The 22019-nt window shown below is 39.7% G+C and overlaps 1 protein-coding gene across 2 annotated transcripts; it reads left to right on the top strand.

Annotated features, from left to right (window-relative positions):
- Positions 1-4588: 4588 nt before the first annotated feature.
- Positions 4589-11945, top strand: LOC147153136 (mitochondrial carrier homolog 1-like). Of its 2 annotated transcripts, XM_086024698.1 has the most exons (14): positions 4589-4792; positions 5743-5827; positions 6258-6364; positions 6468-6527; positions 7232-7289; positions 7714-7767; positions 7946-7997; positions 8714-8773; positions 8870-8963; positions 9375-9422; positions 9509-9576; positions 10731-10806; positions 10883-10986; positions 11101-11945. In XM_086024698.1, exons 1-13 carry the CDS (start codon positions 4637-4639, stop codon positions 10949-10951), a joined length of 987 nt encoding a protein of 328 aa, XP_085880824.1. In that variant the 5' UTR covers positions 4589-4636; the 3' UTR covers positions 10952-10986; positions 11101-11945. The 2 variants fall into 2 exon arrangements, with proteins under 2 accessions (XP_085880824.1, XP_085880825.1); XM_086024699.1 differs by lacking the exon at positions 7714-7767.
- Positions 11946-22019: the final 10074 nt, after the last annotated feature.

The following is a 22019-nucleotide window of genomic DNA, read 5'->3' as shown; positions in this document are numbered from 1 at the left end:
AACATCATGATTTTTAATGCTATTGCGTTTCAAAACAGATTTAACATAAAATGAAGAAAGGGTGGGGAAAGTGAAATGTTTTCACTGCTGTGTGTCGAGTGCAGCACAGGCACAAGACTGGGAACATCATGTCCCAGCCTGACAGCAGTTGCAGCTTGGCATGAAAGCTCAGTTTATTGGACGGAGTCGTGCTGCCCCCTGCCGATCAGCATCGTATTAGTATTATCATTACCATTATCACCATCACCTCTGCTATTAATATTCTTCTGTTCATTCTCTGATAATATAATAATAATCATGATGTTTTCACAGCTATTAGTGGTGAGGAAACTAACATTAAATATGTAACAATACTATTATATACGTCACAATAACACAATATATATATATAGTGTATATAATATTAATAGCAGAGGTGATGGTGACAATGGTAATTATTCTCATCATATATATATATATATATATATATATATATATATATATATATATATATATATATATATATATATATATATATATATATATATATACACACACACACACACACACACCCACACACCCCCACCACACACACACATACACACTTATGCACACACAGGAGAAATAATTTGTTCTTGAATTTTTGAGTTTGATTATTCATGGTCCAGACAATTAATTGCAAACAATAAAATAATTATTTAGTAAAATCCAAATTAAAATTACTAGTATAACAGGACTCTTCATTATTCGATTAAAGCCATGTTTTGCTCACACCTGAGTTACTGGGTTACTGACTTAATTTGTATTTTACTATCTGTGACAACGGATGTGTGTATTAGAGTCACTGATGGTGTTGTGGTACACACGCCTGAGTTGTGTGCGGGCAGCGAGGGATCGGTTCCCACTCAGTGACGGTGTCTGTGTGTCCCCTGTGACTGGCTGGTGACCAGTTCAGGGTGTAGTCTGCCTTTCGCCCATTGTCAGCTGGGATAGGCTCCAGCACCTCTCCACGACCTTGTACAGGATAAGCGGTTTGGAGGATGGCACATGACACATGAGATGTGTGTATATGTGTGAAAGACGATATTGTAGTTATAAAGAAAGCTGTGTGAAGCTGTTTTATATGCTTGAATCCATCATATGTGTATTGTACTGTACATCTCTCACTACACTGGTCAATATTTTTTTAACTACATTTGTTTAAATCAGAGATGCAAGGAAACTTCTCTAGGTGATTTTTTGTTTTTGCAGTGATTCCGAATCTGCCCTCGTTTTTTTTTTCTAGTACATCAGGTTTTCATAAAAATACCCATAAAACATATAATGATACAAATACAATACTACTACTGCTAATATATGTCATATATTTAGTAATGGTATAATGCGTATTGTGCAAGCTTTTATAGGTTAAACTGAAAAAAAAAAGAAAATATCTCAAAAACTGAAGTGTCACAAAAAAAAGGAAATATATTTTGGAAATCCGTGTCAAAAATAGTTTTAGTGAAACATAACGCCACCTCTAATTAACATTTTCTGTTGATTAATATCAAACAATGGACCCTTCGTGTGTGCAGATCAACAAGGCCCATAAAACAACTAGACCTTCTTGCTCTAATCCATCATGCATTAACCTTCATCTCCTAGCAAATGAAATGATATTTTAGATCCACCTGGAGAGATGGTGAGTCCTTTTGATTTATGACATGGCTAATTTCTGCAGCTCTCAAACACTTTCCCAGTGCAGCCTTTGCATTTCCTTTCGACTGAGTGATAGATCACAGGGAATGAAGTGAATGGGTGGCTTCTGAATGGATTAGGCTCAAATGGATGTTCTCATCCGGGAATCTCATGTCTGATCCTGCAGATCAACCAAGTATCGTATTAGGACTGGTGGAACACCTTTTTGTTGTGATGGCACTGTGTTCGCTTAAATCATGGATGCTAAGCCTTTCTTCGGATTATGGCCATAAAAACCTCACAGGAGTTGATGGAATCTAAACTCAAGACACAACACCATAAGCGATTGATGATTCCAGTCTGCTTTGGTCATTAAATTGATTATTTGAACATTGTTGTTTAGGACAAACACAAATAAAGCATTTGCAATCCCAGGGCTGGAATGATGAGGACTCGGGTATGGCGTTTCTGGGTGTTGTCTGTATGCTTAACACATCTGTGACTCGTCAAAGACGAGGGCACCTTGACAAGCTGACGCCCTTGAGCGTGTGGCACTGTGATTGCAAACCACCAGAAGCGGAGCCTCATCAGCTGCTCTGCTGGACATGTAAAAACATCTGTTAAGAAGACATAATTGCAACAAAAGAATAAAGGCCGCGGCGAGATGATTGCAGCTCAGACGATGAAATGAGACATCTAAGCTTATGGTTGAGAGAATCCTGATTACAGAAACACATTTCAAGATATTGAATCTATTCCGTGCTTAACAATGTGGACAAATAGGATTTTAATTAGTAAGTGATATCAGTAGTGCGGGACAGTTGGCTGATTCCTTGATGCTGTCTGTGTCCTTGGGATGGACACAGGACTATTTGTGGTGCCTGTGATCGACGTGTGAAGCAAATTGACACGCGTCATCGAATACCATAAAATAGGGGTCACCACCTTTTTTTAAGCTGAGAGCTACTTCTTTCCTACTGATTAGTGCAAAAGGCTACCTGTTTGATACATCTGAAATAACACATTTGATCAAATTATATTTAATCATATGTTAATATTATTATATTAGTTTACAAGTTATTATTAGAGTTGTGGGCAAAAAAAATCAAAATTGGCTAAATCGACCACAAAAATTGGTTAACACAAAAATATCTGCCTCAAGACCGGGATGGGGCAATTATCAGAGTAATCAATGGAATAATCGATAGGATAATCAATTCTAAAAAGATGAATTAGTGACTGCCCTAGTTATTATTGATGACATTCATTTATACCAAGACACTGATCATGTTTATGATTTCTCAGACTAATTTAAAGGAAACGGGTAAATATCACAATGCTCCATCGGCCTATGGGATACTCATGTGGTCCTTGTTGGTGGCCCCTGCCATAAAACATGTCATGCATGTGAGATGACATACTTCACTTATTTTCTTTTTGTGGAACGATGGCTATTTTCGTGTTTACACTTGGTGAAGCATTCCTATCGCCTCCAATTTTTCCCGTCCATTCATGTGAAATAGATGTTTTCAACAAAAAGTTCAAAGGCAACATTTTGTATAGGACTTTACAGTGGATATAAAACGTTTGCACACCCCTGTCCAAATTACATTTTTTTGTGATATAAAAAATGAGACTTCAAAACTTTTTCCACTATAAATGTGATCTATAATGTGTATAACTCATGTCAAATGAAAAATAAAAACTTTTCAAGAGGGGAAGCAAAAACAGACAATGGCCATAATGTGATTGCACAAGTGTGCACACCCTCATACCTGCTAATTTAACTGTGTTCAGAATTACCAAATCACATTCAAATTAATGTAAAATGGGAGCACATACCCACCATCATTTAAAGTGATTCTGATTAACCCTAAATACATTTCAAACGTCACTGTCACAATCACTGTAATTGGACTATGCGCTTTGAATCGGGCTCACTATGACATTACATATGGAGAGAGAGTCTGGAGGATGACATGGGAGATGAATTTAATTTGCCGTGAATCATTCGTTGATTTGCACAAACAATAAAATATTGATGAAAGTGTTTTGACATTTTCACCGTATGACGGATGAATGGTCCAATTCCAGAGTGAATCAAGGTTCTTCTTTAAATCAAAATGAGAAAAATGTCAGCTCCATTTTATTTATGGCATTATCTGTCTTTTATGCCAATGATCATCTGTGCTCGATGAGGCTTTTAATCAGTACAAAGTATAGCCTGCATATACAAATACATTACATGAACATGTATTCTATTCTTTTTATAAATTATAGTTCCCAAGATGTCCTGAAAGAGCTGAACAGTTGAAAGTTGGAATGGTTTAAGTTCTTCAACAACTAATTTAAAGAAGAGTTACACTGGGAAGACGTGTCGATTCATTCCAATGAGAACTGTTTTCATGGCCATTTTGTAACTGTGGGAAAAGAAGGAATTTTGGAAATGTGGAAAACGTCCCTAAATAAAGTGTGTTGAAGTTTGAATGGCTTGAACCATGGAGAAACGTGCAAGGAGTAGAAGGGTGAAAGTTAGCTGAAGGTAACAACAACAACAACAACAACAACAACAACAACAACAACAACAACAACAACAACAATAATAATAATAATAATAATAATAATAAAATAATAGTAATAATAATAATAATAATAAGAAGAAAATAATAATAAAAATAATAATAATAATAATAATAATAATAATAATAATAATAATAATAATAGTAAAAATACCGCGACCCAGTACAGGATAAGCGGTATGAAAGATGACACATGACACATAATAATAATAAATCATCATCATCATCATCATCATCATCATAATAACAACACAATTTTGGGGTGCGGGAAACATAATAAATAACGTGTGATTACTGTATTGTTCAATATTAACGCAATTATTTTGAACCGTCAAACCGGAAATGAATATCAAGAGCGGGGTGACTACTTCCGTCCAATTCCGTGTCAGGCAAGCTAGCTAATGATGTTTCCCCATGTGAACATTCCCACGCAGACAGATGATGTGGAGCAGGTCCCGACATCGACTGGCGTGGATATGGATGCCGCGGTTCTGCTGCTGGGAGCTGGGATGACGGCCGCCACACATCCGCTGTTTTATGTGAAGCTGCTCATACAGGTATCGTTAGCCGATGGCGCTATGCTAGTGAGGCAGTCACGTGATTAGCCCGGCTTTCATTTGCCGTCTTGTTCGAATGGCACCCCACTTTTAATTCCATACGAAATGTGCCATTCCTATCTTGAAATTGATGGAGGGACAGCGACTGCTCTCATTCAACTACAGTGCGAACTCTAACTGTTTAATGTGCTTTCAGTTTGTTGCTATTGTACTAAACTGTATTTGGTTTCATTCATTTAGTCTATTTTAGACCTATATGAATAACCTAGTATTGTATTTATATAAGTTAAAACAAATGAGATATTAATTGGTAGGATACGTTTTTATTCTATTTATTTATTTTTTAAACTTGCTCCAGCTCCTTTTGAACATGTAAACTGTGCTGAATGATGTGATTATGTTTCCATTTTATTTACCGCATATACTGTTGAGAAGCTGACATTCTGAGCCTTTGAACAATTAAAAAAATACAAATTCATTGATTATTATTAATAGGAATTAATAATTACACGCTAATTTGATAATCGATTAGTTGTCAATTGAACGATTAATCCTTGCACCTTTTGTCGATGTTCACGGCACTACATACATTGTTGGTTACATTGAGGTATGGATGCTGTTTAGGGATTAACCTGTACTTGCTTGCTATTTGAATAACGCTATAAAATTAATTGGCTAAGAAACCTGGTTGTGGTTATCATGTTAATTATGCCCACTGTTGTAACAATGGGGCTGAGGTGCAGAACAGATTGCTCACAGACACATTTTTACAAATGGGCAGATAACTAATGATTTACTTGGTTGTTTGATTTGACACTTAAGGAGTGAGCAGAAAACTGCCACCTACAGGACTGATGTGTATGCTGTTTCTGTTACATACAAAAAAACAGAAAACAGTGTGACTTTAACTTGCACTTACCATCTGTATTGTTACTTTTGTTTCCTTTCAGGTGGGACATGAACCTCTTCCACCAACTGTAGGCACAACTATGTTTGGAAGGCGAGTTTTATACCTGCCTGGCTTCTTCTCCTATGGTGAGTGAATTTACAATATCCATCAATATGTCCTACGCAGTGATGCCAGTAACACATCAGAAAGTAACACGTTACTCAACTCTATCAAATTTTTACAGTTACAACGAATCTAACATGTTACTTTTCTCAATGATGTGATCTGACTACACTTTTCAAGATCACAATTAATTACTGTACAGCAATTAACTATGATGAAAAGGAGCTTACAGAAATCATTCACTATATGGTGAATATGCAGTGAGTGACATTTGAATAGGCATCACAAATTTTTCAATCACGGTTTTTAGAATTAAGTAATCAGTAGCTTAACTAAGTTACTTGTAAAGTAAGGTAATCAGCAAAGTGACTAAGTCACTTCTTTAAGGTAACTGTGGCAACACTCGTACGGTAAGTTGACGCATCATGCAATGAATGCGTAATGTGTTTGCAGCACAGCACATTGTTAAGGTGGATGGAAAGAGGGGACTCTTTCGTGGCCTGTCACCACGTATTGCGTCTATTGCCATCTCCACAGTAATCAGGACCAAAGCTAAAAAGGTAAAGGAGAAGCTGGATCCCTTCTTTTGTCAGAGCAATCCACAAATTATGCCCACTGAAAAGTGTACGTTGTCTTCTTCTTCTTCTTCTTCTTCTTGAGTAGACGGAGCGTGTATCCAAGAAGGATGACAGTCTTTCTCCTCTCAGGAAATTAATGAAAGAGGTAAGCTCAGCTGCTTTGAAACTGTGTGACAAAGGGTGTACATAAGTAGTGAAGCCAATTTAGTACATGAAGCAAATCACTTTTATTCATAATTCGTCATTCATTTGATAAAATGGTGAAAAGAAAGTAGGAAAAAACCCCAACAAAACATAAAAATTTACAGAGCATTATGTTGCGTAAAACCTGTATATTTTATAACATACCTCACCACGTCATTTTTGTGTAAATAAATTGGTTGCATTGTGACTAACTGTTTACCGCCAATGTAAGTAATTGAAAGCTACAAACCAAGCCAGAAATCTTGGTGTAATTATTGACTCAGACCTGAATTTGAACAAACGCTTAAAAACTATTACTATACAGTGGTACCTCCCCTTACGAACGTCTCTTTATATACATCACACCTGTCCTCAAATCGTTACATTGTCTTCCTGTGAGTCAAAGAATATCATTTAAAATCTTGCTGCTAGTCTATGAATCTCCAAATGGCCTTGGGCCAAAATACATGCAAGATGCATTATTAGTACCTTGTGAAGACCCCTCAGGTCTATTGTGTCTTCCCAGAACCAGAATCAAACAAAGTGAAGCAGGATTTGGTTACTATTTTCCTCACCTGTGGAACAAAGTCCCTGAAAAACTGAGGTCTGCTCAAACTGTCAGTTCATTTCTTTGAGACACAAATAACTTTGCCTTGCCTTGTGTAGACCTCTCACGAGATGTTCATCCAGTGCCTGTCCAGAATAGCCGTGCATCCTTTTCACGGTAAGACATCATGATGAGCGCTTGTGCTATTTCTAATGCTGCAACAAGTGTTTAGACTAGAGGCTCAAAGACTTCAAGCGGCTTCACAGTCAGGTGTGAATATTTTCCAAGTCTACTTTTAAAAGCAGCCACTTTTGGTTTGTGAGCAGCATTGCGTTTCTGTGATATTCCAGCAACGGTATCTGACACCCACAGTGGCTATGTTGACTGTAGTTCATCCATTCAAACACGTATAAAACGTTTTATGTAATAAATCATATGTTTAAAAATCATACAGTATCTCAAAACTGAGTTCACCTCCTCACATTTTTTTGCAAATCTTTTACCATATCCTCTTGCGACAACACTGAGGAAATGGCATTTTGTGAGAATGTTAAGTGGCCAATTTACAGCGTGTACAACAATGTACATTTACCGTTTCTAGCCCTCAAAATAACTCAACACGCAGCCATTAATATCCAAACTGCTGGCAACAAAAGTAAGTACACCCCTAAGTGAAAATCTCCTGATTGAGCCCAAAGTTTCCATGTATATGTGCATATTTCATATTGTGCACGTGCATATCATATACTATATTAATGTGTGTACTGTATTGTGAAATGGTGAGCATGACTTAGGTGAACGCGTTGCTTGAAGACTCTCCTTTCCTTTGCCAGTTATGTCAGTGCGTTGTATGGCCCAGTTTGTTGGCAGAGAGATCAAGTACAGGTAGGACTTTATACATTATATACAGTCCATGTATCATGTGAAACCTGTGGAATTTCATTTTGCACACTTGTCACTTAGAATCGCATGTGACTGCCTCACTGGCCTAGATGTAGACTCGACATGTATGGTTAAAATTGTATCCACAAAAGCTTTGCATCTTGTGTGTTTGAACATAATTGTGTTCAAATAACATCGCAATGTGGTAGAATGCTATTTTCAAATTGGAAAGGCTGTGATTTTGAGGGAAAAAAGCTTCATTATGGTCGGTTTGTTGGCTTTTTTTTTTAAACAAAAATATATGTATATTTTACAGTATTTAGATAGTGTATATACTGTAAATAAATTCAGTGCTTAAGACATACATACATGAAAAGTTCAAGTGATAAAGCCACAGATTAGAAAAAAAAAACCTGTCTTTCATATTAATTCATGGTTCATTTGCCTTTTTTTTTAACTTAGCATGGCCTATAAGACCAAATATATAATAAATCCGATATTGTTTAATGTAATACAGATTCATTTATTGCTTGTGTCTTTCAAAAAAAAAATACATGGGAAGAGGACCTTGAAATAATTGCATAATATATCACAATTGCAATTGGATTATTTTTCAAATTCATTCAGCCCTAGCGCTAACACAGCAATAGTAAGCTACTAATAGCACTTAATTGGAAGCCGTTTGGAGGATTTATGTGAATTTTCTGCTGTGTTCACAGTGGAATTATCAGTAGTATCGGCAGGATTTTTCAAGAAGAAGGAATTGCTGGATTCTACGTGTAAGACATCGTTAGTATATTTCACAGCAAGAGTATGTATGGCTGAGCAAGCGAGCGCCGCGAATTAACCGCTGTGCGGATTTGTTGTGTCCGCAGCGGTTTAACGCCTCACGTGTTGGGCGAGGTCCTCTTCTTGTGGTGTTGCAATCTGCTGGCGCACTTTATTAACACCTACGCTATAGACGACAGCGTAAGTTCATTCTCAGCCGTCACTCAGGATTGGCTTTCATGTAAATGTAAAATGAATGTCCAAGTGTGTGTTTATCGCAGCTCCCCGAATGATCTTAAAGTGTGTCTGAGAGCTTTTAGTCAGAGGGCCACATGGGACAGTTTGTTGCTGTTTTATAACAGTAAGAGTGGAGGGTGACACGTTTTATAGTCGTCTGTGCTGGGTTTTATAGCGCCCATGTGACGTGCACCATAATGGCCTAGAAATGTTTCAGTCAATTTCTGTAGTGCACACACATTACACGCCTCTTTTCTACATGACACGTACCACATGAAAATATCAAATTCCTTTTTAATAGATTCTACAATATAGTGTATAAAAAAAATGCACATACACTATTCTCATTAGTTCTGTTTTGTTGTCTGTCTGCAGTTAAGCCAGGCCTCGGCGGTGAGAAGTTACACAAAGTTTGTGTTGGATGTAAGTTCAACATTCCTTCGCTACACACACAAAGTGTTTCCCTTGCGACGCAAAGGCAACAGTTTGTTGATCTTTCTTTCCTCTAGTTTGCAGTGAGCATCCTGACATATCCGTTTATGCTGGTGGCTGACGTTATGGCCGTCAACAACTGCGGGTGAGTCACTCACAGTGAGATACGCTCTTCCTCAAGTGTCGCACAAACAAGTGTGTTTTCGTGTTTTTATTCGCGGCACCATGTACCGGTAAACATTTGCAATGCAGTGTAGAGGAAGTCACCTTTTCATATTCAAGGGATGCTGAATCAGGTGGAAATTACTGACCTTTTCCTCTTTCTTGTGTGAGCAATGTTTCCACAGTTCACTTGAAATGTAACGTTGTTAGTTACGTTGCTGATCACCTAATTGAAAAGTACGTTATTTCATTAGTTACTTTCAGTAGACGTCGACAGCCCCAATTCTTTTGCCATCTCAGTCTTTAGACCGAAATAACTGAAAATGACATCACAGTTGCTCAGGGCTCTGGTAACAACCAATCACGACTCAGCTTCAGAAAACAGGTGAGCCGTGATTGGTCGTTACCTTAGCCCTGAGCAATTGTGATGTCATTTTCAGTTGACAGAAGTGACTGAATGCGCGCCCCCCCCCCCCCCCCGAGATGGACAAAAACGGGTGGATTTTAGTGCTTAACTCATATTCCACAAATGCAATATCAATCAGAATGCTGTGTTTAGACAAGTGGGGCTACATAGAACATATTCTTGTAAAGAAAACCTTTGGGTTGACTTCCACTTTAATTCATTCACTGCCAGACATTTTCAGACCCTCTTTTACCCTAACGTTTGAAAAAATTTGAAAAAAATATAAATAAATTCCCTAGATTGAATGGCTGGACTGTGAAAAGACAAGTACATTTGTCAATGGGAGTGAATGAGTTAATATGACTACTGTAAATTTTTTATATACAGGTGTGAAATATAAAATAACGGCAGTCTTTTTTTACCTCACATATTTAACTGTTAACACTGTAATGGTAAAACTTAACATTCATAATGTACACTGTTTGTAAATATAGCTACAAAATTCAGGTACCTCCTGCATTAGTCGCAACTCTACTTCACAAAACCTGTTGGGACTTTGTAAGCTTGAATGTACCGTGTGGCGACTCCAAATACTTCTTCAAATTTGATGTATCGTTTTTTTTTTTCCCCCATCACTGTGTGTTGATATGGATGCTAAATGACGCTTAATGTGGACGTCCGCCATTGTACTTTTTAAATGCAGACTGAAATGAATGCCGTTTTGTTGTCAGTTTGACTGCAGGTCTTCCTCCGCACTCGCCCATCTTCACATCCTGGCTGCACTGTTGGAAGTACCTCAGCCGCAGGGTATTCTGTTGTTCTCATTTTGAGCGGATGTCCATAGTGAGTCGGTTGCATTTGAAGTCAAGTTCCTTGTTGTCAGGGTCTCCTGTTCAGAGGATCCAGCTTCTTCTCTCGCCGCGTGCCGGTGCCCTCCATCCAACTGACGTAATTGTCATCACCACAATGAACTGGACTGTCATTATTGTAAGTGACATTCAAAACATTTGCCGGTTATATATAAACAAAAGGAGGAACTGTCACAAACAATAGAATAAGATGACACAAATATTTATTGATGCTTTGTTTTTCCTTTTGAAGGAGCGGTGGACAAGTGGCTGGCACATGCGCCTGGCACATGCGCCTCGTACTTCTGAGCTTGGGATGTTGAAAACGGGTCTTGCCTTCCAATGTTGAGTTTGCATGTTCTCCGTGTGCTTGTGTGGGTTTTTCTCCGGGTACCCAAGCTTACTCCTCCCACTTTCCCAAAACATACATGCTAGTGAGGATGTTTGAATAGATATGTTCACTAGCCTCTTGTATAGGTGTCAGTTTCAACCAGTTTGTTAAAGACAAGCATCGGCTGAGCCCATCCTATTCAATTTGCTTAAGGCCACTCGCTCCAGTCCTAAGGAAACAAAGCCATCCCCGAGAACCAGTCTCCATTTCCATATTTTGCTTATGGACAGATATGAAATGTGATAATTTAGTGACTTTGAAGAAAATGTGCTCAGTATGGGCAACAATGACGAACACAATGTATGAGGCAATTGTTTGAGAAGATAACCCCTGTTAGCTAAAAACCATCAAATTGAGCTAATTGGACTATTTTGCCTGGTCTAAAAACACTGGTCAACAGCAAATTTTAATCAGAGATGGCTATATGTGTGCCGAAACATATGTTTGCTGCCGATTTAAAAAAATGTCTTTACTTTTTTTTCCAGCAGATCAGGTTTTTTAGATATTTTTATTTTTTGGTTTTTAAGTTTGACCTCAATTTGTAAAAAGTTGTTGGCCCGTGTAGTCATTCCCGCGTGATGTAATGGCGTGACGATTTGAAAGGGTTGCGTGAGATTTAATGTTCCGAAAAAAATGCCATACTTTGTCAGAATAATTCTGACTGTTGAGTCAGAAATGAAATAAAGAGCGCCTGGCCAAAAGTAAAACTTTCTCTTCCTCTTTTTCAACATCTAGACTCAGAACTTTCAGTGCACTTACTGTAGAAAAGACACCAGGAGATTAGTTACTTATTAAACTCAGACTAGAACTAGAACCATTGGCTCATTCAATGATGTGAAGACCCTGTACATTTAAAAAAAAAAAACACAAAAAAAACCGTTGTACATCTTGTTGTGTGAATTTTCACAATTAGCAGGCTGGCCCGGTCCCGTCCGCTGTATCTGCAGCTCTTATACCTAAACATCACGTGTTCTTCTTGAGTGCATGCACAACCCATCAACAAAATGTTGTGGCAAATGGTTCTGGACTTGCGCTTCAAGTAGAAAATGTTAGGACATATTGCAACGGCTGTGGGCGCTGCTGTGAGGCGCTGCTGCCACCTGCTGGTAGTGACACTGAACGGCAGTGGGTAGAACATCCACTGACGTGCAAATGTCATCTATTACTACACAATATATGTGAAATATTTTAACATGCTGGCACAACTTGTTCAGTTATTTATGTTTGGTGGCCTTTGGTAACATCTAAACATTTCTAAAGTAGGGTTTCAAACTAGTGGCGGCACGGTGGTCGACTGGTTAGCACGTCCGCCTCACAGTTCAGAGGTCGTGGGTTCGATCCCGGCTCCGGCCTCCCTGTGTGGAGTTTGCATGTTCTCCCCGTGCCTGCGTGGGTTTTCTCCGGGCACTCCGGTTTCCTCCCACATTCCAAAAACATGCATGGTAAGTTGATTGGATACTCTAAATTGCCCCTAGGTGTGATAGTGAGTGCGGATGTTTGTCTCTGTGTGCCCTGCGATTGGCTGGCAACCAGTTCAGGGTGTCCCCCGCCTACTGCCCAAAGACAGCTGGGATAGGCTCCAGCACGCCCCGCGACCCTTGTGAGGAGAAGCGGTACAGATAATGGATGGATGGATGGTTTCAAACTAAGGTTAGGGGTGAGAAGTATGGTTTCAAACTAGGCTTAGGGTTGAGAAATAGGTTTTCAAACTACTTTTCAGGTTTAAAAGTCGGTTTTCAAACTAGGGTTCGGGTTTCCAAGCCGAGTTTCAAACGAGGGTTAGGGTTTCAAAGTTGGATTTCAAACTAAGGGTTAGGTTTTAGAAGTAGAGTTTCAAACTAAGGTTAGGGTTTAGAAGTGGGGTTTCAAACTAGGGTTAGGGTTTGAAAGGAGGGTTTAAAACTAGGGTTTCAAATTAGGGTTAGGGTTTCAAACTAGGGTTTCAAACTAGGGTTAGGGTTTTCAAACTAGGGTTAGGGTTTCAAACTAGGGTTTCAAACTAGGGTTTCAAACTAAGGTTAGGGTTACAAATTAGGGTTTCAAACTAGGGTTAGGGTTTCAAACTAGGGTTTCAAACAAGGGTTACGGTTCCAAACTAGGGTTTCAAACTAAGGTTAGGGTTTCAAACTAGGGTTACGGTTTCAAACTAGGGTTAGGGTTTCAAACTAAGGTTAGGGTTTCAAGCTAGGGTTAGGGTTTCAAACTAGGGATAGGGTTTCAAACTAGGGTTAGGGTTTCAAACTAGGGTTAGGGTTTCAAACTAGGGTTAAGGTTTCAAAATAGGGTTAGGGTTTCAAACTGGGGTTAGGGTTTTGAACTAGGGTTAGGGTTTCAAACTAGGGTTTAGAGCTAGGTTTAGGGTTTCAAACTAGGGATAGGGTTTCAAACTAGGGTTTCAAACTAGGGTTTCAAACTAGGGTTAGGGTTTCAAACTAGGGTTAGGGTTTCAAACTGGGGTTACGGTTCAAAACTAGGCTTTCAAACTAGGGTTTCAAACTAGGGTTAGGGTTTCAAACTAGGGTTAGGGTTTCAAACTAGGGTTAGGGTTTCAAACTAGGGTTTCAAACTAGGGTTAGGGTTTCAAACTAGGGTTTCAAACTAGGGTTAGGGTTTCAAACTGGGGTTACGGTTTCAAACTAGGGTTTCAAACTAGGGTTTCTAACTAGGGTTAGGGTTTCGACTAGGGTTAGGGTTTCAAATTAGGGTTAGGGTTTCAAACTAGGGTTAGGGTTTCAAACTAGGGTTCCAAACTAGGGTTAGTGTTTCAAACTAGGGTTTCAAGCTAGGGTTAGGGTTTCAAACTAGGGATAGGGTTTCAAACTAGGGTTTCAAACTAGGGTTTCAAGCTAGGGTTTGGGTTTCACACTAGGGATAGGGTTTCAAACTAGGGTTTAAAACTAGGGTTAGGGTTTCAAACTAGGGTTAGGGTTTCAAGCTAGGGTTAGGGTTTCAAATTAGGGATAGGGTTTCAAACTAGGGTTTCAAACTAGGGTTTCAAGCTAGGGTTTGGGTTTCACACTAGGGATAGGGTTTCAAACTAGGGTTTCAAACTAGGGTTAGGGTTTCAAACTAGGGTTTCAAACTAGGGTTAGGGTTTCAAATTAGGGTTAGGGTTTCAAACGAGGGTTAGGGTTTCAAACTAGGGTTTCAAACTAGGGTTAGGGTTTCAAACTAGGGTTTCAAACCAGGGTTAGGGTTTCAAACTAGGGTTAGGGTGTCAAACTAGGGTTTCAAACTAGGGTTAGGGTTTCAAACTAGGGTAAGGGTTTCATACTAGGGTTTCAAACTAGGGTTAGGGTTTCAAACTAGGGTTTCAAACTAGGGTTAGGGTTTCAAATTAGGGTTAGGGTTTCAAACTAGGGTTAGGGTTTCAAACTAGGGTTTCAAACTAGGGTTAGGGTTTCAAACTAGGGTTTCAAACCAGGGTTAGGGTTTCAAACTAGGGTTAGGGTTTCAAACTAGGGTTTCAAACTAGGGTTAGGGTTTCAAACTAGGGTTTCAAACCAGGGTTAGGGTTTCAAACTAGGGTTAGGGTGTCAAACTAGGGTTTCAAACTAGGGTAAGGGTTTCATACTAGGGTTTAAACTAGGGTTAGGGTTTCAAACTAGGGTTAGGGTTTCAAACTAGGGTTTCAAACTAGGGTTAGGGTTTTCAAACTAGGGTAAGGGTGTCAAACTAGGGTTTCAAACTAGGGTTTCAAACTAGGGTTAGGGTTTTCAAACTAGGGTAAGGGTGTCAAACTAGGGTATCAAACTAGGGTTTCAAACTAGGGTTAGGGTTTTCAAACTAGGGTAAGGGTGTCAAACTAGGGTTAGGGTTTCAAACTAGGGTTAGGGTGTCAAACTAGGGTTTCAAACTAGGGTTAGGGTGTCAAACTAGGGTTTCAAACTAGGGTTAGGGTTTTCAAACTAGGGTTAGGGTTTCAAACTAGGGTTTCAAACTAGGGTTTCAAACTAGGGTTAGGGTTTTCAAACTAGGGTTAGGGTTTCAAACTAGGGTTTCAAACTAGGGTTTCAAACTAGGGTTAGGGTTTTCAAACTAGGGTTAGGGTTTCAAACTAGGGTTTCAAACTAGGGTTTCAAACTAGGGTTAGGGTTTCAAACTAGGGTTAGGGTTTCAAACTAGGGTTAGGGTTTCGAACTAGGGTTAGGGTTTCAAACTAGGGTTTCAAACTAGGGTTAGGGTTTCTAGCTAGGGTTTGAAACTAGGGTTAGGGTTTCTAGCTAGGGTTTGAAACTAGGGTTAGGGTTTCTAGCTAGGGTTTGAAACTAGGGTTAGGGTTTCCTAGGTAGGGTTTGAAACTAGGGTTAGGGTTTCAAACTAGGGTTTGAAACTAGGGTTAGGGTTTTAAACTAGGGTTTCAAACTAGGGTTAAGGTTTCTAGCTAGGGTTTGAAACTAGGTTTAGGGTTCAACCTAGTGTTTCAAACTAGGGTTAGGGTTTCAAACTAGGGTTAGTGTTTCTAGCTAGGGTTTCAAACTAGGGTTAGGGTTTCTAGCTAGGGTTTGAAACTAGGGTTAGGGTTTCAAACTAGGGTTTAGGGTTTCTAGCTAGGGTTTCAACCTAGGGTTTGGGTTTCAAATTAGGGTTAGGGTTTCTACCTAGTGTTTCAAACTAGGGTTAGGGTAACTAGCTAGGGTTTCAAACTAGGGTTTGAAACTATGATTAAGGTTTGAAACTAGGGTTAGGGTTTCAAACTAGGCTTAGGGTTTCCAGCTATGGTTTCAAACTAGGGTTAGGGTTTCAAGCTAGGGTTTAGGGTTTCTAGCTAGGGTTTCAACCTAGGGTTAGGGTTTCAAACTAGGGTTTAGGGTTTCTAGCTAGGGTTTCAACCGAGGGTTTGGGTTTCAAATTAGGGTTAGGGTTTCTACCTAGGGTATCAAACTAGGGTTAGGGTTTCAAACTAGGGTTAGGGTTTCAAAATAGGGTTAGGGTTTCTAGCTAGGGTTTCAAACTAGGGTTAGGGTTTCAAACTAGGTTTAGGGTTTCTAGCTAGGGTTTCAAACTAGGGTTAGGGTTTCGAACTAGGGTTCGGGTTTCAAACTAGGGTTTCAAACTAGGGTTAGGGTTTCGAGCTAGGGTTTGAAACTAGGGTTAGGGTTTCTAGCTAGGGTTTGAAACTAGGGTTAGGGTTTCAAACTAGGGTTTGAAACTAGGGTTAGGGTTTCAAACTAGGGTTTGAAATTTTGGTTTGGGTTTCAAACTTGGGTTTGAAACTAGGGTTAGGGTTTCCAGCTAGGGTTTTAAACTAGGGTTAGGGTTTCAAACTAGGGTTTCAAACTAGGGTTTGAAACGAGGGTTAGGGTTTGAAACTAGGGTTAGGGTTTCCAGCTAGGGTTTTAAACTAGGGTTAGGGTTTCAAACTAGGGTTTCAAACTAGGGTTTGAAACGAGGGTTAGGGTTTCAAACTAGGGTTAGGGTTTCAAACTAGGGTTTCAAACTAGGGTTAGGGTTTCTACCTAGGGTTTCAAACTAGGGTTAGGGTTTCAAACTAGCGTTTTAAACTAGGGTTTGAAACTAGGGTTAGGGTTTAAAACTAGGGCTAGGGTTTGAAACTAGGGTTAGGGTTTTCGGCTATGGTTTCAAACTAGGGTTAGGGTTTCAAACTAGGGTTAGGGTTTCTAGCTAGGGTTTGAAACTAGGGTTAAGGTTTCTACCTAGGGTTTTAAACTAGGGTTAGGGTTTCAAACTAGGGTTTGAAACTAGGGTTTGAAACTAGGGTTAGGGTTTCAAACTAGGGTTAGGGTTTTCGGCTATGGTTTCAAACTAGGGTTAGGGTTTTCGGCTATGGTTTCAAACTAGGGTTAGGGTTTCAAAATAGGGTTACGGTTTCTAGCTGGGGTTTTTAAACTAGGGTTAGGGTTTCTAGCTAGGGTTGGAAACTAGTTTTAGGGTTTCTACCTAGGGTTTCAAACTAGGGTTAGGGTTTCAAACTAGGGTTAGGGTTTGCTGCTATGGTTTCAAACTAGGGTTAGGGTTTCAAATTAGTGTTAGGGTTTCTAGCTAGGGTTTTAAACTAGAGTTAGGGTTTCTAGTTAGGGATTTTAAACTAGGGTTAGGGTTTCTACCTAGGGTTTCAAACTAGGGCTAGGGTTTCAAACTAGGGTTTGAAACAAGGTTTAGGGTTTCAAACTAGGGTTTGAAACTAGGGTTAGGGTTTCAAACTAGGGTTAGGGTTTTAGCTAGGGTTTGGAACTAGGGTTAGGGTTTGAAAATAGGGTTTCAAACTAGAGTTAGGGTTTCAAACTAAGGGTTAGGGTTTCAAACAAGGGTTTCAAACTAGGGTTCGGGTTTCAAACTAGGGTTTCAAACTAGGGTTAGGGTTTCCAGCTAGGGTTTCAAACTAGGGTTGGGGTTTCAAACTAGGGTTTAAAACTAGGGTTAGGGTTTCAAACTAGGGTTTCAAACTAGGGTTTGAAACTAGGGTTAGGGTTTCAAACTAGGGTTAGGGTTTCTAGCTAGGGTTTCAAACTAGGGTTAGGGTTTCTAACTAGAGTTTCAAACTAGGGTTTGGGTTTCTAGCTAGGGTTTGAAACTAGGGTTAGGGTTTCTAGCTAAGGTTTTTAAACTAGGGTTAGGGTTTAAAACTAGGGTTTCAAACTAGGGTTTGAAACTAGGGTTAGGGTTTCAAACTAGGGTTAGGGTTTTCGGCTATGGTTTCAAACGAGGGTTAGGGTTTCAAATTAGGGTTAGGGTTTCTAGCTAGGGTTTTAAACTAGGGTTAGGGTTTCTAGTTAGGGTTTGAAACTAGGGTTAGGGTTTCTACCTAGGGTTTCAAACTAGGGCTAGGGTTTCAAACTAGGGTTTGAAACAAGGTTTAGGGTTTCAAACTAGGGTTTGAAATTAGGGTTAGGGTTTCAAACTAGGGTTAGGGTTTTAGCTAGGGTTTGAAACTAGGGTTAGGGTTTGAAACTAGGGTTTCAAACTAGAGTTAGGGTTTCCAGCTAGGGTTTCAAACTAAGGGTTAGGGTTTTAAACAAGTGTTTCAAACTAGGGTTAGGGTTTCAAACTAGGGTTTCAAACTAGGGTTAGGGTTTCCAGCTAGGGTTTCAAACTAGGGTTGGGATTTCAAACTAGGGTTTGAAACTAGGGTTAGGGTTTCCAGCTAGGGTTTCAAACTAGGGTTAGGGTTTCAAACTAGGGTTAGGGTTTCAAACTAGGTGAGGGTTTCAAATTAGGGTTAGGGTTTCCAGCTAAGGTTTCAAGCTAGGGTTTGGGTTTCACACTAGGGATAGGGTTTCAAACTAGGGTTTAAAACTAGGGTTAGGGTTTCAAACTAGGGTTAGGGTTTCAAGCTAGGGTTAGGGTTTCAAATTAGGGATAGGATTTCAAACTACGGTTTCAAACTAGGGTTTCAAGCTAGGGTTTGGGTTTCACACTAGGGATAGGGTTTCAAACTAGGGTTTCAAACTAGGGTTAGGGTTTCAAACTAGGGTTTCAAACTAGGGTTAGGGTTTCAAATTAGGGTTAGGGTTTCAAACGAGGGTTAGGGTTTCAAACTAGGGTTTCAAACTAGGGTTAGGGTTTCAAACTAGGGTTTCAAACCAGGGTTAGGGTTTCAAACTAGGGTTAGGGTGTCAAATTAGGGTTTCAAACTAGGGTTAGGGTTTCAAACTAGGGTAAGGGTTTCATACTAGGGTTTCAAACTAGGGTTAGGGTTTCAAATTAGGGTTAGGGTTTCAAACTAGGGTTAGGGTTTCAAACTAGGGTTTCAAACTAGGGTTAGGGTTTCAAACTAGGGTTTCAAACCAGGGTTAGGGTTTCAAACTAGGGTTAGGGTTTCAAACTAGGGTTTCAAACTAGGGTTATGGTTTCAAACTAGGGTTAGGGTTTCAAACTAGGGTGTCAAACTAGGGTTTCAAACTAGGGTTTCAAACCAGGGTTAGGGTTTCAAACTAGGGTTAGGGTTTCAAACTAGGGTTTAAAACCAGGGTTAGGGTTTCAAACTAGGGTTAGGGTTTCTAACTAGGGTTTCAAACTCGGGTTTCAAACTAAGGTTAGGGTTTCAAATTAGGGTTTCAAACTAGGGTTATGGTTTCAAACTAGGGTTAGGGTTTCAAACTAGGGTGTCAAACTAGGGTTTCAAACTAGGGTTTCAAACCAGGGTTAGGGTTTCAAACTAGGGTTAGGGTTTCAAACTAGGGTTTAAAACCAGGGTTAGGGTTTCAAACTAGGGTTAGGGTGTCAAACTAGGGTTTCAAACTCGGGTTAGGGTTTCAAACTTGGGTTAGGGTTTCAAACTAGGGTTTCAAACTCGGGTTAGGGTTTCAAACTAGGGTTAGGGTTTCAAACTAGGGTTAGGGTTTCAAACTAGGGTTTCAAACTAGGGTTAGGGTTTCAAACTAGGGTTAGGGTTTCAAACTAGGGTTTAAAACCAGGGTTAGGGTTTCAAACTAGGGTTTCAAACTAGGGTTAGGGTTTCAAACTAGGGTTAGGGTTTCAAACTAGGGTTTAAAACCAGGGTTAGGGTTTCAAACTAGGGTTAGGGTGTCAAACTAGGGTTTCAAACTAGGGTTTCAAACTAGGGTTGGGGTTTCAAACTAGGGTTAGGGTTTCAAACTAGGTATTCAAACTAGGGTTTCAAACTAGGGTTGGGGTTTCAAACTAGGGCTAGGGTTTCAAACTAGGGTTTCAAACTAGGGTTGGGGTTTCAAACTAGGGCTAGGGTTTCAAACTAGGGTTTCAAACTAGGGTTTCAAGCTAGGGTTAGGGTTTTCAAACTAGGGTTAGGGTTTCAAACTAGGGTTTCAAACTCGGGTTTCAAACTAAGGTTAGGGTTTCAAATGAGGGTTTCAAACTAGGGTTAGGGTTTCAAACTAGGGTTAGGGTTTCAAACTAGGGTGTCAAACTAGGGTTTCAAACTAGGGTTTCAAACCAGGGTTAGGGTTTCAAACTAGGGTTAGGGTTTCAAACTAGGGTTTAAAACCAGGGTTAGGGTTTCAAACTAGGGTTAGGGTGTCAAACTAGGGTTTCAAACTCGGGTTAGGGTTTCAAACTTGGGTTAGGGTTTCAAACTAGGGTCAGGGTTTCAAACTAGGATTAGGGTTTCAAACTAGGTTTTAAAACCAGGGTTAGGGTTTCAAACTAGGGTTAGGGTTTTCAAACTAGGGTTAGGGTTTCAAACTAGGGTTTCAAACTAGGGTTTCAAAATAAGGTTAGGTTTTCAAATTAGGGTTTCAAACTAGGGTTAGGGTTTCAAACTAGGGTTAGGGTTTCAAACTAGGGTTGGGGTTTCAAACTAGGGTTAGGGTTTCAAACTAGGTTTTCAAACTAGGGTTTCAAACTAGGTTTGGGGTTTCAAACTAGGGTTAGGGTTTCAAACTAGCGTTTCAAATTAGGGTTAGGGTTTCAAACTAGGGTTTTAAACTAGGGTTAGGGTTTTCAAACTAGGGTTAGGGTTTCAAACTAGGGTTTCAAACTCGGGTTTCAAACTAAGGTTAGGGTTTCAAATGAGGGTTTCAAACTAGGGTTAGGGTTTCAAAATAGGGTGTCAAACTAGGGTTTCAAACTAGGGTTTCAAACCAGGGTTAGGGTTTCAAACTAGGGTTAGGGTTTCAAACTAGGGTTTAAAACCAGGGTTAGGGTTTCAAACTAGGGTTAGGGTGTCAAACTAGGGTTTCAAACTCGGGTTAGGGTTTCAAACTTGGGTTAGGGTTTCAAACTAGGGTTTCAAACTAGGGTTAGGGTTTCAAACTAGGGTTAGGGTTTCAAACTAGGGTTTCAAACGAGGGTTAGGGTTTCAAACTAGGGTTAGGGTTTCAAACTAGGGTTTAAAACCAGGGTTTCAAACTAGGGTTGGGGTTTCAAACTAGGGTTAGGGTTTCAAACTAGGGTTTCAAATTAGGGTTAGTGTTTCAAACTAGGGTTAGGGTTTCAAACTAGGGTTTCAAACTAGGGTTAGGGTTTTCAAACTAGGGTTAGGGTTTCAAACTAGAGTTTCAAACTAGCGTTTCATACTAAGGTTAAGGTTTCAAATTAGGGTTTCAAACTAGGGTTAGGGTTTCAAACTAGGGTTAGGGTTTCATACTAGGGTTTCAAGCTAGGGTTAGGGTTTCAAACTAAGGATAGGGTTTCAAACTAGGGTTAGGGTTTCAAACTAGGGTTTCAAGCTAGGGTTAGGGTTTCAAACTAGGGTTAGGGTTTCAAACTAGGGTTTCAAATTACGGTTAGGGTTTCAAACTGGGGTTACGGTTCCAAACTAGGGTTTCAAACTAGGGTTTCTGTCTAGGGTTAGGGTTTCGACTAGGGTTAGGGTTTGAAACTAGGTTTTCAAATTAGGGTTAGGGTTTCAAACTAGCGTTAGGGTTTCAAACTAGGGTTTCAAACTAGGGTTTCAAACTAGGGTTAGTGTTTCAAGCTCAGGTTTCAAGCTAGGGTTAGGGTTTCAAACTAGGGATAGGGTTTCAAACTAGGGTTTCAAACTAGGGTTTGGGTTTCACACTAGGGATAGGGTTTCAAACTAGGGTTAGGGTTTCAAACTAGGATTAGGGTTTCAAACTAGGGTTAGGGTTTCAAGCTAGGGTTTCAAGATTGGGTTAGGAATTCAAACTAGGGATAGGGTTTCAAATTAGGGTTTGAAACTAGGGTTTCAAGCTAGGGTTTGGGTTTCACACTAGGGATAGGGTTTCAAACTAGGGTTTCAAACTAGGGTTAGGGTATCAAACTAGGGTTTCAAACTAGGGTTAGGGTTTCAAACTAGGGTTAGGGTTTCAAACTAGGGTTTCAAATTAGGGTTAGTGTTTCAAACTAGGGTTAGGGTTTCAAACTAGGGTTTCAAACTA

Source organism: Filicampus tigris, chromosome 1 (genome assembly GCF_054856515.1).
Source record: "Filicampus tigris isolate MCC_2025a chromosome 1, RoL_Ftig_1.0, whole genome shotgun sequence".
Lineage (NCBI taxonomy): Eukaryota > Metazoa > Chordata > Actinopteri > Syngnathiformes > Syngnathidae > Filicampus > Filicampus tigris.
This window is presented reverse-complemented; position numbering and strand designations above follow the sequence as displayed.

Excerpts from the sequence above, each read along its gene's own strand:
- LOC147153136 (XM_086024698.1), top strand. The coding sequence starts at position 4,637 with ATGATGTTTCCCCATGTGAACATTCCCACGCAGACAGATGATGTGGAG. Across the intron at positions 7,768-7,945 it reads CCAAACTGCTGGCAACAAAA|TTATGTCAGTGCGTTGTATG; the intron begins GTAAGTACACCC and ends TTCCTTTGCCAG. Across the intron at positions 9,577-10,730 it reads ATGGCCGTCAACAACTGCGG|TTTGACTGCAGGTCTTCCTC; the intron begins GTGAGTCACTCA and ends TTTTGTTGTCAG.